Raw genomic sequence first — 18,394 nt, 5'->3', positions numbered from 1 at the left:
ACTAATATTACACTATATGTTAACTAACTGGAATTTAAATAAAAACTTGAAATAAACAAAAAACCTCAAAAGGCACAGTAATCAAAACAGTGTGGTACCAGCAAAAGGGTAGACATATATATCAATGGACTAGAACTGAGACTCCAGAAATAAATATATACATCTATGATCAATTGATTTTCAACAAAGATGCAAGATCTTTTAAAGGTTTTAGACTCTCTTTAACAAATGGTGCTAAAAACAACTGGACATCCATATGCAAAGGAATGACACCAGACCCTTGTCTCACCAGATACCACACAACAATTAACTCAAAATAAATGGAAAATCTAAATAAAAGTATTAAAACTATGCAACTCTGAGAAGAAACGGCAGGGGTAAATCTTTATGACTCCAGGTTGGCCAACATGGTTTCCTAGATATGATACCAACAACATAGGCAGCAGCAGCAGCAACAACAACAACAAGATATATTGGATTTCATCAGAAGTTAAAAATTTTCCCTTCAAAGGCTACTACTAAGAAAATGAAAAGACAACCTACAGAGTGGGACAAAATATTTGCAAATCATATAAGTCTGATAAGGGTTTAGTATCCAGAACATATGAAGAACTCTTACAGCAATAAAAAGACAAAAAGTCCAGTTAAAAAGTAAGCAAAAGATCTGAACAGGCATTTTCAGAAGAATCTATACAAATGACCAAAAAGCACATGAAAAGATGTTCAATGTCATTAACCACTTTATTAGGGAAGTGCAAATCGAAAACATAATGAGACACGACTTCACACCCAGTAGAATGGCAGCCAACCAACCAACCATTCAATCAATAACTAGTGTTGGTGAGGACTGGAGAAACTGGAACCCTCATCCACTGCATGTGTGAATGTAAAATGGTGCAGCCCTTGTGGAAAAGAGTCTAGTAGTTACCCAGTAAGTTAGACATAGAATTACCATTTGACCCAGTAATTCTACTCAAGGTAGAAATGACAACAGGTACTGAGACAAATCCTTGCACATGAATGTTCACAGTGGCACGACTCACACAGGCGAAAGGTGGAAACAGTACAAATGTCCATCAACTACTGAGTGGATAAACAAAATATAGGACAGCCATACAATGGATTATTGAGTCACAAAAAGTAATGAAGCACTGTTATATGCTATAACAATGGATAAACCTCATAATCATTATGCTTAGTGAAAGAAGCCAGACACAAAGGTCTCCTATTGTATGGACGATTCTCTTTACATGAAATGCCAGAATAGGCAAATCCATAGAGACAGAAAGTAGATTAGTGGTTTCCAGGTGCTGGGTGCTGGGGTGGAAGGGGGAAGGGCGGAGAAATGGAGCATGACTGCTCAATGGGTACAAGGTCTCCTTTTTGGATGATGGAAAAACACTCTGGAACTCAACAGTGCCAATGATTGCACAACACTGTGAATTTACTAAATGCCCCAGAATTTCAAAATGATTAAAATTGCAAGTTTTATGCTATGCATATCTTACCACAAGAAAGGACAAATAAATATACAAATTATTCGGGGGTGGGGTGGGGAAATACACGTGAAATTATGTGAAATAAGTAGAGGACAGCATAACTTGGTAGAAATCCTGGAATAAAAAAAAAGTACTTATACATGAAATAACCACATTAAGGATTTATGGGTGCAATTTTTGCACAATTGTTAAATAATGAACTATTCTAAATTTGTGCCTAAGTACTGAAAGGCAGCATCAGATGTTTGTAGGGGCCCAGTAAGAAAAGGAAGATACTAAGAATTATCCTCTGCCCTGGTTCTGACACCTTGCCCTCCTTTGGACCTTTAGAGAGGTGTTGCACATGACCGCCCATCCTTCCGTTCACCAGTGGAATTTTTTGGTTTTTTTTCCTGCCTTCAAAAACAACCAGTTTCTTTTCCTTCTACACCCTCTTTTCCTTCCAGTCCTTCCTGAACATCGCTTCTGATTCAACCTTCTTAGACCTAGGGCATCAACTCAATTGTGTAACTTCCTCTGCTCAGAAGCCACTGCTGAACAAAGGTGTACCAGGACTCTTCAGAAGGTGATGAAAATATCCTTTATCTTAATCATGGTAGTTGTTACTCAAACTAAATACATTTGTCAGAGCTCACTGAACTGCACATCTATAGAAAGTGAATTTTACTGTAATGAAATTACAGCTTGATAAACCTAACTTATCCCCAGCTTCCACTTAGCAAAAGTGGAAGTTGAGACCAACTTTTCAACATATAAAATTATTCCACATTAGAAACCATCTGGAGGGATGCACAAGATGCAAATTCTGTTAAATGAATGAAAATGCTCTTGGGATGACCAAAGCCATCTTTGTGTTATAAAGTGTCCCTTGTTGGCCTTCCCAGTTCCATGAGGCTTCCTAAGGTGCTCCTGCCAAGGAATCACTGAACTTCCCCTTGCAAAGGAGTGTGATAGGGTGTGGCCAAGGCTCTTAGGAGTCCTGATGGTATATGTTCTCCCTCTGGGGTGATTCTTGGGCCAGGATATGTTTTGTACCTAGGAGGCACCTTTGGGCTTGGGGAAACAAAAAGGACCAGAGAGGGGCCCAGGGTAAAGAGAGCCAGAAGGATGCATGACCCAAGCAGAAGATATAGTCTTGGACAGGAGGGCAGTTTGTCCATAAGACCCACAGGAGGGCAGGCAGGGTGTCAGGGCAAAGAAGCATCAGGGTGCATGAACTAGCTTGGGCTGCCATAACAAATACCACAGGCTGGGGGACTTAAACCACAGACACTTATTTTCTCACAAAATAAAGGCTCTCTGGAGGCTCAAAGTCCAAGATCAAGGTGTTGGTAGGGTTGGTTTCTTCTGAACCACTCTCCTTGGTTTGTGCACGGCCATCTTCTGTGTTGCCACATGGTTTCTGGTCTGTGTCCTAACCATCTCTCCTCATAAGGATACCAGTCCTATTGGATTAGGGTCCACCCCCAATGACTTCATTTAGCCTTAATTATCTGCTTAAAGGCCTTATCTCCAAATACAGCCACATTCTGAGGTAGTTAAGACTTCAACCTATGAATTTTAGGGGGTCAATTTAGCCAATAACAGTGTATTTGGCACCAACAGCCCTGAGCTCCATAGAAGGTGGTGGAGGCCTCTGCAAACATTAAAAATCCTTTGTTTGTATCAGAAAGGGTGATACTGAAAGTCCAAGAACTTTCCAATGTTCCTGATTTGGCACCACTTTGCTGCCAACACGGCCATGACATGAGCATGATCAACGAGACATCATCAGCTCAAGCAACCAAAACTTGTGACATTCTAACCAAACTCTCAATGGTTTAATATGTAAGTGGGATCTCAGGTAAAGATCAGCAAAAGAATTTGCCCTTATAACCAGAAGTATCTGAAAAGCTGTTTGGTCCATAAATAACCAATGTCTATGTTCCTAAGGACCTGAGGAGATTAAGACCCTGCAGAGGATGAGAAATATGCACAGAGAAGGAGGTGTAAGCACAGTGATCATACCTCCTGCTTTTTTATGGAAGCATTTTAACCGACAAATGGCAAAGGTGGTCAGTAGCAAAGTTTGTAAAATCCTATAAAAGTTAAAAGAACAATAAAATATTTCCTTGCTTACTGATCATACAAGGAAAAGGGCTTTGGGAAATAGCCTGGCAGTTCCCCAAATGGTTAGACACAGAGGTACCATATGGCCCAGACATTCCATTTCTAGGTATAAATGAGAGAGAAATCAATACATATGTCCGCACAAAATCTTCTCCATTAATAATAATCCAGCAATATTTTTCACGATAGCTAAAAAGTGGAAACAACCCAATGGCCATCAGTTGTTGAAAGGACAAACAAAATGTGGTATATCCATATAATGGAGTATTATTCAGCTATAAAAATGAAGTACTGACTCATGCTACAACATGCATGGACCTTGAACATAATACATAAAATGAAAGAAGACTGACTTATAAAACCACATCCTGTGTGGTTCCATTTGTATGAAATGTCCAGAACAGGCAAATCCAGAGTGTTATAAAGCAGATTAGGGCTGGGAGAGAGAAGGGAAGTTGGGGGGTGACAGGTAAGGGATGCAAGGTTTATGTCTGGGGTGCTGAAAATGTTCTAAAATTGATTTCAGAACATGGATGACTTGTATGGTATGTGAGTTACATCTCAATAAACTAGTTTTTTTACTTGTTTTTAATTTTTATTTTTAATAATTGATTGATATTTGACAGAGAAAGCAAGGCAGCACACAAGTGGGGGAGAGGGGCAGGAAGGAGAGAGAGAATCTCAAGCAGGCTCCATATTCAGCATGGAGCCTGATGCCAGGCTTGATCCCATGACTGTGGGATCATGACCTGAGCCAAAATCAAGAGTTGGATGCCCAACCGACTAAGCCACCCAGGCGCCCCTCACCTTTTTAAGTTTATTTGCAAAATCTTTTTTTTTTCTTTTAAAGAAAGTACAAGTAAAGTAAAACTGAAGGTCCACACTGCTGTTGCTGCTAACCTTCCAAGAGGACAAAGGAGTGAGACATCGGGAAGCTGGAAAACATGCTAAAAGCCCTTCTCATTATAGATGCTACCGAAGAAGCAAGAAAGAAAAGAAAGAAACAAAGAATAAAAAGTATTACTAAAATCTCCCAGTAATATTCTATGCAAGTGATTATGCCTTTTGAGAATACAGGGTTGGGGGGTTAGGGCTATTCTTTAAAAACCCTTTTACTTGGGGAACTGAGAGTATACCAAGTTGAGTCTGGAACAGTTGCTAAAGACAAGAAAACTGCCTTGCCCCAAGTAAATGTTTCAGTGTTCAGAAGTCCACAGAGATGATAAAATATAAAAAGAATCAGAAACTGCTGATGCATTGAGACCAAGTCTATGCGGCAAAAACTGCGCGCAACTGGGACGGTGGGAGGGAAGGATATTTTCTGCTTTTCAATTGGTTTCTTTTCTGAGCACAAGTGCTTTCTATGTCCTCCTAACAATGCAGAGCCCACTAAGTGTGGATACACAACACCAGCCTTTGTTCTACTTCAGAGTTGACAGTTTTTGCTATTCCAGTTTTGGCTGTTCCTCAAGATCATGAAAAGCAGCACACTCTGGTTTCTGAAAGTTCAGTAGGTCACTGCTCCAGATGGAGCACCCAAGACGGAGGGGCGCTTTAAAGTATAAAAGAGGAGTAAATGTGTCATTGCTGCCTGAGGAAACGTACCATGTCTCAGCCCCTCCTCTTCACCCGCACAACACTTCATGTATTTTTACCACACTGATGACTTAGTTCTCTTGAGTCACTGAGGTGCACAGATGAAGTCTTGTCTCCATATCCCAGTGACCAGCCCAGAGCCAGTGCAGGCTGGATTCTCAGAAAATGAGGTAGTTGATGCTACTGCACATTTATATGTGCTTTAGTTGGCCTGGGCTTCTATAACAAAATATGGGCATACAAAGAGATATTGCAGGTTCCATTCCAGACCACTGCAATACAGTGAATATGGCAATAAAGTGAGTCCAGTGGGTTTTTTGGTTTCCCAAGGCATATAAAGGTTATTTGCCCTGTACTGTAGTCTATTAAATGTGCAACAGCATTGTGTCTGAAAAAAAACAACGTCCATACTTTGGTTAAAAATAATTTACTGCTAAAAACTGGTAACTATCATCTGAGCTTTCAGCAAGTCCATTGTTTTGCTGGGGGGGGGGTCTTGCCTTAATGTTGCTGGCTGCTGACTGATCAGGGTGGTGGTTGCTGAAGGCTGGGGTGGCTGTGGCCATTTTTATAAATAAGACAACAATGAAGTTGGCCGCATCAGCTGACCCTTCCTTTCACGGACTATTTCTCTGCAGCATGTGATGCTGTTTGATAGCATCTTATTCACAGAACTTCTTACAAAATTGGAGTCAGCCATCTCAAACCCTACCACTGCTTAGCTGATATTAAATTCATGTAATAGTCGAAGTCCTTTGTTGTCATTTCAAAAATCTTCACATCATCTTCACCAGGAGTAGATTCTATCTCAAGAAACTACTTTCCTTGCTCTTCAATAAGAAAGCACTTCTCATCCTTTTAAGTTTAATTTTTTTTAATTTTTTATTTTTTTGAGAGAATGAGAGAGCAGGGGAATGGGGCAGAGAGGGACACAGAGAGAGAAGCTTAAGCAGCCTCCACACCCAGAGTAGAGCTCGATGCAGGGCTTGATCTCATGACTGTGAAATCATGCTTAACCGACTGAACCCCCAGACAGCTCTCATCCTTTCAAGTTTTTAAGATTGGCAGCAATTTGTCACACTTCAAGCTCCACTTCTAATTCTGGTTCTCTTGCTATTTGTACGACATCTGCAGTTAATTCCTCTACTGAAGTCCTGAACCCCTTAAACTCATCTGTGAGGGTTGGAATCAACTTCTTCCAGACTATTTTAAAGAGTTATGATATTTTAACCTCTTCCTATGAATCATGACTGTTCTTATGGCATCTAGAATGAATCTCTTCCAGAAGGTTTGCAATTTACTTTGCCCAAATCCACCAGAGGCATCGCTCTCTATAGCAATGATAGCCTTACAAATATTTCTTACATAGTAAGACTTGAAAATCTAAATTACTCCTTGACCCAAGACTGCAGAATGGATGTGGTATTAGATAAGAAAACACTAATCTTGTTGTACATCTCCATCAGAGCTCTTGGGTGACCAGGTACACTGTCAATAAGCAGTAATATTTTGAAAGGAATCTTTCTGAGCAGCAGGTGTCAACAATGGACTTAAACTATTCAGTAAACCATACTGTAAACAGGCAGAGTAGATTTAGCATAATTCTTAAGGGTCTTAGGATTTTTGGACTGGTAAGTGAGCACTGGCTTCAACTTAAAACCACTAGCTGCATTAGTCTCTTACAAGAGAGTCAGCCTGTCTTTTGAAGCTTTGAAGCCAGGCATTAACTTCTCCTCTCTAGCTATGAAGTCCTCGAGAGCATCTTCTTCCAATAGAAGGCTGTTTTGTCTACACTGAAAACTTCTTGTTTAGTGTAGCCACTTTCATTAATGATCTTAGCTGGATCTTCTGGATAACTTGCTGTTTCACCTTGCTGCTTGCACTTTGATGTTATGGGGACGGCTTCTTTCCTTTAACCTCATGAACCACCCCTGCTAGCTTCAGACTTTTCTTCTGCAGCTTCATGGACTTGAAGAGAGTTAGGGCCTTGCTCTGGATTAGACTTTGGTTTAAGGGAATGTTGTGGGATGGTCTGATCTTGTATCCAGACCACTCTAACTTTCTCCAAATCAGTGATAAGGCTGTTTCACTTTCTTATCATTCATGTGTTCACTGGAGTAGCACTTTTCATATCCTTCAAGAACTTTTCCTTCACATTCATGACTTGGCTGTTTGAAGCTTTTGGTCTATCTTGGCTTTTGACATGCCTTGCTTAATAAGATTAATCATTTCTAGCTTTTGATTTAAAGTCAGGGATGTGTGACTATTCCTTTCACTTGAACACTTAGAGGCCATTATAAGGTTATCAACTGACTTAACTTCAATATTGCTGTGTCTCAGGGAATAGGGAGGCCTGAGGAGAGAGAGGGAGACAGACGGGGGAATGACTGGTTGGTGGAACAGTCAGAACATGCACAACATTTATTGTTTAAGCTTGCGGTCTTATGTGGGTGAGGTTCATGGCACCCACATATACAACAGAACATATAAGATCACTGACAACCGTAACAAATATAATAATGATGAAAAAGTTTAAAATATTATGAAAATTACCTAAATGTGACACAGAGGCGTAAATGAGCAAATGTTTTTGGAAAAATGGCCCCAATAGAAGAGAAGGTTGCCACAAACCTTTACTTTGTAAAAACAAAACAAAACACAAAAAACAAGCATTATCTGTGAAGTATAATAAAGTGCAATAAAACACAACATGCCTATACCATGGGCTGGGTGGCTTAAAAAACAGATTTCTCATAGTTCTTTTTATTTTTTTTAATGTTTATTTATTTTTGAGAGAGAGAGACAGAGTGTGAGCAGGGGAGGGGCAGAGAGAGAGGGAGACACAGAATCTGAAGCATGCTCCAGGCTCTGAGCTATCAGCACAGAGCCCGATGTGGGCTCGAACCCACCAACTGTGAGATCATGACCTGAGCTGAAGTTGGACGCTTAACTGACTGAGCCACCCAGGCGCCCATTATTTTTCATAGTTCTTGAGGCTACAAATCCAAGATCAAGGTGCTGGCAAGATAGGTTTCTTTCTGAGGGCTTTTCTCATGGCTCACAGGAGAGACTATTCTCTGCTGTGTGCTCACATGACCTCTCCTTGATGCGCTTGTGGGAAAGACACAGAATGTGTGCATTGGTCTCTTCCTCTTTTTTTTTTTTTTAATGTTTTATTTATTTTGAGAGAGGGAGTGTGTGTGTGCTCATAAGCAGGGGAGGGGCAGAGAGGGAGAGACAGAATCCCAAGCGGCCTCCATGCTATCAGCATAGAGCCTGACACAGGGTTGGATCCCATGAACTGTGAGATCATGACCTGAGCTGGAATCAAGAGTCAGACACTTAGGACTTAGGATGCTTAACTGACATAAGGACGCTTAACCAACTGAGCCACCCTGGCGCCCCTTCCTCTTATAAGGATACTAATCCGGGGTGCCTGAGTGGCTCAGTCGGTTAAGTGTCCAACTTTGGCTCAGGTCACAATCTCATGGTTTGTGAGTTCAAGCCCCGTGTCGGGCTCTGTGCTGACAGCTCAGAGCCTGGAACCTGCTTCAGATTCTGTGTTTCCCTCTCTCTCTGCCGCCCCCCCCCCCCACGATCTCTCTGTTTCAAAAATAAACATTAAAAAATAAATAAAGGATACTAATTCCATCATGCCATCCCACCCTCACGACCTCATCTAACTTAATTACCTCCCACAGGCCCCATCTCTAAATACCATCATATTGCGAGTTAGGGCTTCAACACATGAATTTGAGGGGGAGACACAATTCAATCCATAATGCCATGCAATATATCAAACATCACTACACTAGCTGCAAATCAAATTAATCAACTTTAAAGTACAATGTATGACAGAAAAGTGTACCAGGGTAAGAATACAGCTAGATGAATTTTCACAAAGTGAACACACCTAGGTAACCATTACCAAAGTAAAAAAGATGGCACATACCAGCACCCCAGAGTCCTTTATGCTCACTCCCAGTCAGTACGCCCACCCTCTGCCCCCAAAATAAAACTTAACACCACAGATTTGCCTGTTTTTTCAATAATGCATAAGTGGAATCACACAGTATGGATTCTTGTCGTCTTCTTTATAAAGTTCAATGTTACGTCTATGAATGTTCATCTTTGTTGTTGTATAGTATTCAATTGTATGAATACAAGGTTAACTCTTCTGTTGATAGACATCTTCATTGTTTTTAGTTTTTGACAATTATGAATAATGCTTCCATAAACATTGTTTTACTTGCCTTTTGTACACACAATCTCACACACCTAATCACACACATTTCTGTTGGGAATGCGGCTAGGTGTCAAATTGATGGGTCACAGGAATAGGTATGTTCGTTCATGGTAGACAAGGTCAGTTGGAAAGTGGTAGAATGAATTTACCCTCCTATATGCCATTTGCCAGTTCTCCTCATCCTACCCTTGTCAGCACCTGAGACTGTCAGTTTTTTAAAGGTTTACCATTCTAGTAGGTATTTCTCACCTACTGGTTTCTTATTGCATTAAAAAAATTGTTTTTGGGGCGCCTGGGTGGCGCAGTCGGTTAAGCGTCCGACTTCAGCCAGGTCACGATCTCGCGGTCCGGGAGTTCGAGCCCCGCGTCGGGCTCTGGGCTGATGGCTCAGAGCCTGGAGCCTGTTTCCGATTCTGTGTCTCCCTCTCTCTCTGCCCCTCGCCCGTTCATGCTCTGTCTCTCTCTGTCCCAAAAATAAATAAACATTGAAAAAAAATTGTTTTTTTTAATGTTTATCTATTTTTGAGAGAGACAGAAACAGAGACAGAGACAGAGCATAAACCGGGGAGGGTCAGAGAGAGAGGGAAACACAGAATCCGAAGCAACTCCAGGCTCTGAGCTGTCAGCACAGAGCTCGACGCGGGGCTGTGAGATGACTTGAGCTGAAGTCGGATGCTTAACCAACTGAGCCACCCAAGTGACCCCCTCACTACATTAAAAAAACATTTTTTTTTAGTGTTTATTTTTGACAGAGAGAAAGCGCAAGTGGGGGAGGGAGAGAGAGAGACAGAGACACAGAATCTGAAGCAGGCGCCAGGCTCTGAGCTGTCAGAACAGAGCCCAATGTGGGGCTGGAACTCATAAGCTGTGAGACCATGACCTGAGCCCAAGTCGGCCGCCCAACAGACTGAGCCACCCAGGTGCCCCTCATTGAATTTTTTATTATAAATTTGTGTTTTCCTTACTTAATGACACTGAACAACTTTTCATGTTGTGTTCTCCACCTGGATATCTTTTTTTTAATAAAGTACCTGTTGCCCAATTTTTTTTTTAATATATGAAATTTATTGTCAAATTGGTTTCCATACAACACCCAGTGCTCATCCCAAAAGGTGCCCTCCTCAATATCCATCACCCACCCTCCCCTCCCTCCCGCTCCCCATCAACCCTCAGTTTGTTCTCAGTTTTTAAGAGTCTCTTATGCTTTGGCTCTCTCCCACTCTAACCTCTTTTTTTTTTTTTTTTTCCTTTTTCCTTCCCCTCCTCCATGGGTTTCTGTTAAGTTTCTCAGGATCCACATATGAGTGAAAACATATGGTATCTGTCTTTCTCTGCCTGACTTATTTCACTTAGCATAACACTCTCCAGTTCCATCCACGTTGCTACAAAAGGCCATATTTCATTCTTTCTCATTGCCATGTAGTACTCCATTGTGTATATAAACCACAATTTCTTTATCCATTCATCAGTTGATGGACATTTAGGCTCTTTCCATAATTTGGCTATTGTTGAGAGTGCTGCTATAAACATTGGGGTACAAGTGCCCCTATGCATCAGTACTCCTGTATCCCTTGGGTAAATTCCTAGCAGTGCTATTGCTGGGTCACAGGGTAGGTCTATTTTTAATTTTCTGAGGAACCTCCACACTGCTTTCCAGAGCGGTTGCACCAATTTGCATTCCCACCAACAGTGCAAGAGGGTTCCCGTTTCTCCACATCCTCGCCAGCATCTATAGTCTCCTGATTTGTTCATTTTGGCCACTCTGACTGGCGTGAGGTGATATCTGAGTGTGGTTTTGATTTGTATTTCCCTGATAAGGAGCGACGTTGAACATCTTTTCATGTGCCTGTTGGCCATCTGGATGTCTTCTTTAGAGAAGTGTCTATTCATGTTTTCTGCCCATTTCTTCACTGGGTTATTTGTTTTTCGGGTGTGGAGTTTGGTGAGCTCTTTATAGATTTTGGATACTAGCCCTTTGTCCGATATGTCATTTGCAAATATCTTTTCCCATTCCGTTGGTTGCCTTTTAGTTTTGTTGGTTGTTTCCTTTGCTGTGCAGAAGCTTTTTATCTTCATAAGGTCCCAGTAATTCATTTTTCTTTTATTTCCCTTGCTTTTGGGGATGTGTCGAGTAAGAGATTGCTACGGCTGAGGTCAGAGAGGTCTTTTCCTGCTTTCTCCTCTAGGGTTTTGATGGTTTCCTGTCTCACATTCAGGTCCTTTATCCATTTCGAGTTTATTTTTGCGAATGGTGTGAGAAAGTGGTCTAGTTTTAACCTTCTGCATGTTGCTGTCCAGTTCTCCCAGCACCATTTGTTAAAGAGACTGTCTTTTTTCCATTGGATGTTCTTTCCTGCTTTGTCAAAGATGAGTTGGCCATACGTTTGTGGGTCTAGTTCTGGGTTTTCTATTCTATTCCACTGGTCTATGTGTCTGTTTTTGTGCCACCTGTTGCCCAATTTCTATTGGGTTGTCCTTTTTGACATTTCTTGATCTATGGGCATTCTTATATATTCTCAAGATGAACCCTGTCAGTTTTACGTGTTGCAAATATTTTCACCCACTCTATGGCTTGTCTTTTCACTCTCTTAATGGTGTGTCTTTACAGAGAAAAATTCAAAAGTTCAATGGAGCCTAATTTATCAATGCTTTCTTCTATGATTAGTGTGTTCTGTGTCTTGTTTAAGAAATCTTCCCCATTCTGGGGCACCTGGGTGGCTTAGTCGGTTAAACATCTGACTTCAGCTCAGGTCATGATCTCATGGTTTGTGAGTTCCAGCCCCGCATTGGGCTCTGTGCTGACAGCTCAGAGCCTGGAGCCTGCTTCAGATTCTGTCTCTGTCTCTCTGCCCCTCCCCTACTTGCTCTCTGTCTCTCTCTCCCAAATATAAAAATAAAACATAAAAAAAAATTTTTAAAGAAATCTTCCCCATTCCAAAGTCATGAACATATTCTCATATCAACTTCTAGAATTTTTATTATTTTACAATTCACATTTGGATCTATAATCCTCACAAGACACATTTTAGTTTTCACTGATGTGTAACTTAGATAAGGTACACAAATCTTAACTATTCAACTTGATGAATTTATATATATGATATATGGCATATATATATATATATACACACACAGTTGACCTTTAAACAACATGAGCTTGAACCATGTAGGTCCACGTCTAAGTGGATTTTTTCTATAAATACAGTACAGTACTGTAAATTTTCTCTTACTTGTGATTTTCTTAATATTTTTTCTCTAGCTTACTTCATTGTAAGAAAACAGTATATGATACATAGACAAAATACGCGTTAATCAATTGTCTATGCTAATGGTAAGGCTTCCAATCAACAATATGCTATTAACAGTTTTTAGAAAGTCAAAGTTGTATGCAAATTAAAAAAAAATTTTTTAAATGTTTATTTATTATTGAGAGACAGAGAGAGAGACAGAGCATGAGCATGGGAGGGGCAGAGACAGGAGAAGACACAGAATCCGAAGCAGGCTCCAGGCTCTGAGCGGTCAGCACAGAGCCCGACGCGGGGCTCGAACTCACAAACTGTGAGATCATGACCTGAGCTGAAGTCGGACACTTAACCGACTGAGCCGCCCAGGTGCCCCAGTTGTATGCAAATTTTTGAATGCACAGGGAGTTGATGCCCCAACCCTCATGTGTTTAAGGGTCAATGTGTGTGTATGTGTGTGTGTGTGTATGACCCAGATGAAGATACTGAACATCTCTCACACCCTAGAAGGATCTCTCATATCTCTTTCAGTCAATAGCCCCCAAAGGTAACAATACTCTGCCTGTATCACCATCAATTATTTTGCCTGTTTCTTCATTTTATATACAGGAAATCATATATTTGGAGCTCTTTTGTGTCTGATTATAACCTGCTCAACATCATGCATGTGAGATTCATCCATGTTATTGCATGTTGCAGTTCTCCATTCATTTTCCTTACTGTATAGTATTCCATCATATAAATACATCACAACTTACTTATTCACTCTTCCTTTGATGGACACTTGGATTGTTTCTTATTTCAGGGTATTATGAATAAAGCTGCTATGAATATTCTTGTGTATGTCTTTTGAAGGAAATATTCATTTCTGTTAGCTATTTACCAGGATACACAAAATTTTTATCTTACTGTACTACAAAAACCATTTAGATTTGTCAAGTTCTCCCTGCCAAGTACACATAGCATATTTTATCTGTTACTACATCCATAATTATTTTTGGAAAAAAATGTGAAAACCTTTTCTATTTTTTTATTTTGAAATAATTTCAGACGTACCCCAAATTATAAAAACAATACAAAAAATGCCCATATGGGGGCGCCTGGGTGGCTCAGTTGGTTGAGTACCCGACACTTGGTTTCAGCTCAGGTCATGATCTCACAGTTCATTCATTTGAGCCCATGCCGGGCTCCACACTGGCTCCTTGCTGGCAGTGAGGAGCCTGCTTGGGATTCTCTCTCCCTCTCTCTCTGCCCCTCCCCCACTTGTGCTCACTATCTCTCAAGATAAATAAGCTAAAAAAAAAAAATGCTCATATGCCCTTCACCAAAATCCCTCCATGTCAACATTTTACTACATTTGGTTTACCAGTAATTATCTTGTGTGCATGTGTGTACGTATAACCTTGACACTGTTGAAGAGTACTGGCCAGTTACTTGGTAGACTATATAAACCTGGGTTTGTGTGACATTTCCTCATAATTAGATACAGGTGATATGTTTGGGACAGGAATACCCAGATGTGATGTGTTCTTCTCAGTGTATATGAGAAGGCACATGATAGTGTCCCATTACTGCTGTACTAATTTTAATCACTTGGTTAAGGCCAGGTTTCTCCACTGTAATATCACTATGTTTCCCTCTGTTATTAATCAGTATCTTATGGGGAAAATGCTTTGAGATTATGTAAACATCCTGTTTCTCATCATACATTCATTTCATAGTTTCAGCATCCATTGATGATTCTTTTTTTAAATTTAATTCCAGTATAGTTGACATATAATCACATTTGTGATTCTTGCCTGAAATAATTTTGATGGAAATGGTTCAAAACTAGTTTTTGTTTAAAAAAATTTTTTAACGTTTATTTATTATTGAGAGACAGAGAGAGACAGAGCATGAGCAGGGGAGGGGCAGAGAGAGGGGGAGACACAGAATCCGAAGCAGGCTCCAGGTTCTGAGCTGTTAGCACAGAGCCCAACGCAGCCTCAAACTCACAAACCAAGAGATCATGACCTAAGCCGAAGTCGGAAACTTAACCAATGAGACACCCAGGAGCCCCTATTTTTTGTTTTTAATACCCGCAAATTAAAAAAAAATCTTAGTGATCATCAGGATTTCTCATAATTTGAACTGAAATCTGGAAGATCACCAGACATTTGCCATAAAAACATCCCCAAAATCACCTTGAGAGAATAAAAAAAATAAAACTGGCCAACTGGTGGTGGCTGTGACACTGTTCTCAAGCAGAGTACAACTCTCCTGGGAACCTGAGAGTCAGCCAAAGAAGACAGAGAAAGAACTCTCCTAAATGTCTCCACTTCTACACAAACCACCCCCAAACCATCCTGGTGCAGACTGAGAAAAGATGTTTTGCATGCTCAGAACATCTCTTTCTAGAGGGAGCACATACGTCAGCCAGGGCATGAATGAAGAACAGGGGTCAAGTCTCACAGATCCTAAGGGCTCCTGGGGTTCAGGAGTTCAGCCCGTGTCTTCCCTGGAGACAAAGCAGAACATAAACTTTGCCCTTTTGTTTCCAGGAGATTCTCATTCACCTTTCTAGCTTTCTCTAGGCTGGGACCAGCTCACCTGCTTAAACAGCAAACTCAGCAGAAACAATTAATCCATAGGGGCCCTGACATCTTGTGGGTTAACTAGCGAGGCTCTCTGGGAGCAAAGTCACCAAGTGAGTTGATACATAAGCAGGTTCCAATTTACAAGTGGACTAAGTCCCAAAAGCTCATTCTGCAAGCCAAGGGTGAGAAATAAGGTTTCTGCAGGTTAGCTCACAAAACCAGTAACTCATGGAGCAGCCTCACAGATGATTGAGGGCTGGGAAGGAAACCTTCACCCAGAACATGGTCTCTGCAAGATGAAGACTTTGACTTGAGGACCAGAAGACAACTTGCCCCAACTTGCCCAGCACAGTTTTACTCAGCAACACCTAACATAGCATCTCTGATGTATCAGGCATTGTGCTGAGTACTGGAACACCAAGGATGGGAAAGATATGGTCTCTGCCCTCGAGGGGCTTGTACAGCAGTGGCAGGTTTCTGCCAGTGGTAGACCCAGCATCACCAAGACTCCAGTGGATGGTGGAGCATGGGTCTCACGGTCTCAACAGATGTATTCAGACTGGCTGGTCATGAGCAGGCTCAAGGATGAGGCCTGCCTGACCAGTGTGCACGGAAGCATGGCTGCTGCAAAGCATATTTCACTTAAAGGTATCCATCTACCAGTGGTTATATGGCAGTCCAATTTAAGAATTTCACCAGGAAAGGAGACACATCCATCAGCTGTTGCTTCTCTTTCCAACCCACAAAATAATATATTTTTCATACTTGTACCTGTTGTTCTTGCTTTTACCAACTCCCTCCCTCGTGTTCCTTGAAAACATTAGCAGTTTCAAAGAAGAGGAAATGAATGACACTAGAAGGGTACAATGTGATAAAAGGTCATCTTTGGTGCTTGAATCTCCAATGCTGAAACCTGCAATTGCTGGTCCAAGGTCACAGCTGGCAACACTACTTCATCAGAGCTAAGATGCCACCAATTTTAAGAGCATCATGACTTTCTTTCTTTTTTTCTTTTAAAGATTTTACTTTTAAGTAATCACTACACCCAGCGTGGGACTCCAAGTTACAACCCTGTGATCAAGAATTGCATGCTCTTCCGACTGAGCCAGCCAGGCGCCCTCAGCATGACTTTCTATGACCACCAAGAAAGAAAAAAATCTGCCAAGTGAATGACACAAAAGAAGACACAGCTCAACTTCAGAGCTGTGAAGATGTGAACGAAGGTGCATCCAAGAATCAATTAAAAATGGTAACTCTGGTTAATCTGACATGTTTCAAGTACTGTGTGCTAGGTGTTGAGACAGGAACACAAGAGACAAAAGGCCACCCTACAGTCAAATGGGAAGAAGACACACTCAACATCTAAACTTAACTCCTGTCCTCTTCCTCCCCAGCACCCAGCACCAACCAGCCAGGACTATTCCTCCTCAATCTCACTCATCTGCTTTCCAGGCTAAGGAGTGAAGCCATCTGGTTTCACCATGCTCCCTCTTCTCCAGTCCAGCTCAGGGACTGCCGCTCCATCTGTCTATCCCTTCCCACTGCTGGGTGGGGGCCTCCCTAAATCCTGGAAACCCAAGCCTGTAACATTCAGCCTCCCTCGCCTACCTCTCCCACTCTCCATCACTGTCCCACAGTGTGATTTCAACATGTTGCCCCACTTTTTCTTCTTTTATTTTCCTCGCTACAAGAAAAATAAAATAATCTGTCTCAAAGTGTAGCCATGCGGTCAAATCATTATGGAATCCAAAATGCTTTGAGTCTTGATGTAAAAAAGATCCAAGATTAACTGACACTATTACAACAGTCCTGTTTTTCTGAATATTGCTTTTTTCAAGATGACTTATTCCTAACACCGTGCTTTGTGTCGGTCCTTTTAAACAAATATTTAATAGCTTAGGAATGTTAGTGAGGGCAGTGGCTCTGGTTAGCAAGCCCTCAGCTCGCACTCTGAAAGATGAAATGAGATGAGTTTTATCCACAAAGGAAAGTCAAACAGTCTACAGTATTATAAACTGCACATCCATCAAACTAGGCATAGGCTGGGAACAGAGAGCTTTTCTGGGGGGAAAAAAAGCCATCCTCTGTGCCCTGGGGAACACTGGGAAAACACACACACACAACCACCAAATCAACCAAAACATAAACCAAGTCTCAAGTTAGTCTGAAGAAAGTTCCGTCCCAACAAAGCAAACGATGCCTTGGTGACTGTGCCACCCAGGAGAGGAGGGCCTGGCTGGTCTTGGTCTGGGCCAGCCCTGGGCCCAGCCGGCCGCCAGGGTCAGAGTAACATGTGAGTACATGTGTTTAACCAAGAAATCCATAAGGGCGCAAAAGAGGCAGGGGGTTGTGTCTGATCTGACTGACAGCGGGGTTGAGACCGTCCTAACTGGGCGAGCAGGGGAGGGATAGGAGGCCGGGGCACAGGCCTGGAGGAGAGGGGCGGCTAGTGGGGAAAAGGAAGCGGGTGCAGGATTCCCGGACGGTGGGGCTGGAAGGGCGACGACCGCGGATGGGAAGAAGAGCGGGTTCCTACCTCCAGGGCCGCTGGGGCCTTCCCGCGCCCCCAACGATGCATGCGGAGGTTGCACTTGGGCAGGCAACAGCCGTCCAGCACCCGGGCGGCGCGCGCAGACGGCGCCCCCCAGCGGGCCCAGCCCCGCCCGCCACGTGCGCATCCACGTGCACGCCAAGCGCAGCACCGGAAGCCCAAGGGTGGGCAGTGCTCCCCGCAGGCGAGGCCGGCATCAATCACCCCTCCCGAACTTTTGATCTGTGCCCTCTACTTAACGTGCAGTTGAGTCGCGGGATCCTCACCTGGGGGGCTTCCAAACAGATGGGGACACCGATCCCACAGGGAAAGGGCCTCTTGCTAAGGGACAAGGACAGAAGGGGGCGGCACCAGGATTTAAACCCACTGTGGCCTCTCCACCGTCAGACCACCTGGGATCTTTCCCAAAGTAAGACACTTCTCGTGTTGTGTGTTGAGAGCGCATCCCTTATAGCCACCATCCATGATTATTCATGTTTTGCTTTGAGAACAGATGTGCCCTGGGCATGTGTATCTGAGTGTGTGTGAGTGTGCGCGTCTGTTCGTTCTTTGGGGGATGTCGGCCGGTCAGATTC

At 42.3% G+C, this 18,394-nt stretch overlaps 1 protein-coding gene across 4 annotated transcripts in view; it reads right to left on the bottom strand.

Annotated features, from left to right (window-relative positions):
* Positions 1 to 17,891, bottom strand: part of FAM178B (family with sequence similarity 178 member B) — a 114,555-nt gene extending 96,664 nt beyond the window's left edge. For all 4 annotated transcript variants that reach the window (XM_043603236.1, XM_043603238.1, XM_043603235.1 and 1 more), the window contains exon 1: positions 17,805 to 17,891. In XM_043603236.1, coding sequence (XP_043459171.1) covers positions 17,805 to 17,846 — 42 coding nt within the window. In that variant the 5' untranslated portion in view covers positions 17,847 to 17,891. The remainder of the gene's footprint in view (positions 1 to 17,804) is intronic.
* Positions 17,892 to 18,394: the final 503 nt, after the last annotated feature.

The sequence above is a fragment of the Prionailurus bengalensis genome, chromosome A3 (assembly GCF_016509475.1).
Source record: "Prionailurus bengalensis isolate Pbe53 chromosome A3, Fcat_Pben_1.1_paternal_pri, whole genome shotgun sequence".
NCBI classification, from domain to species: Eukaryota; Metazoa; Chordata; class Mammalia; order Carnivora; family Felidae; genus Prionailurus; species Prionailurus bengalensis.
The sequence above is the reverse complement of the archived record's forward strand: the minus strand, read 5'-3'. Positions and strand labels throughout refer to the sequence as shown.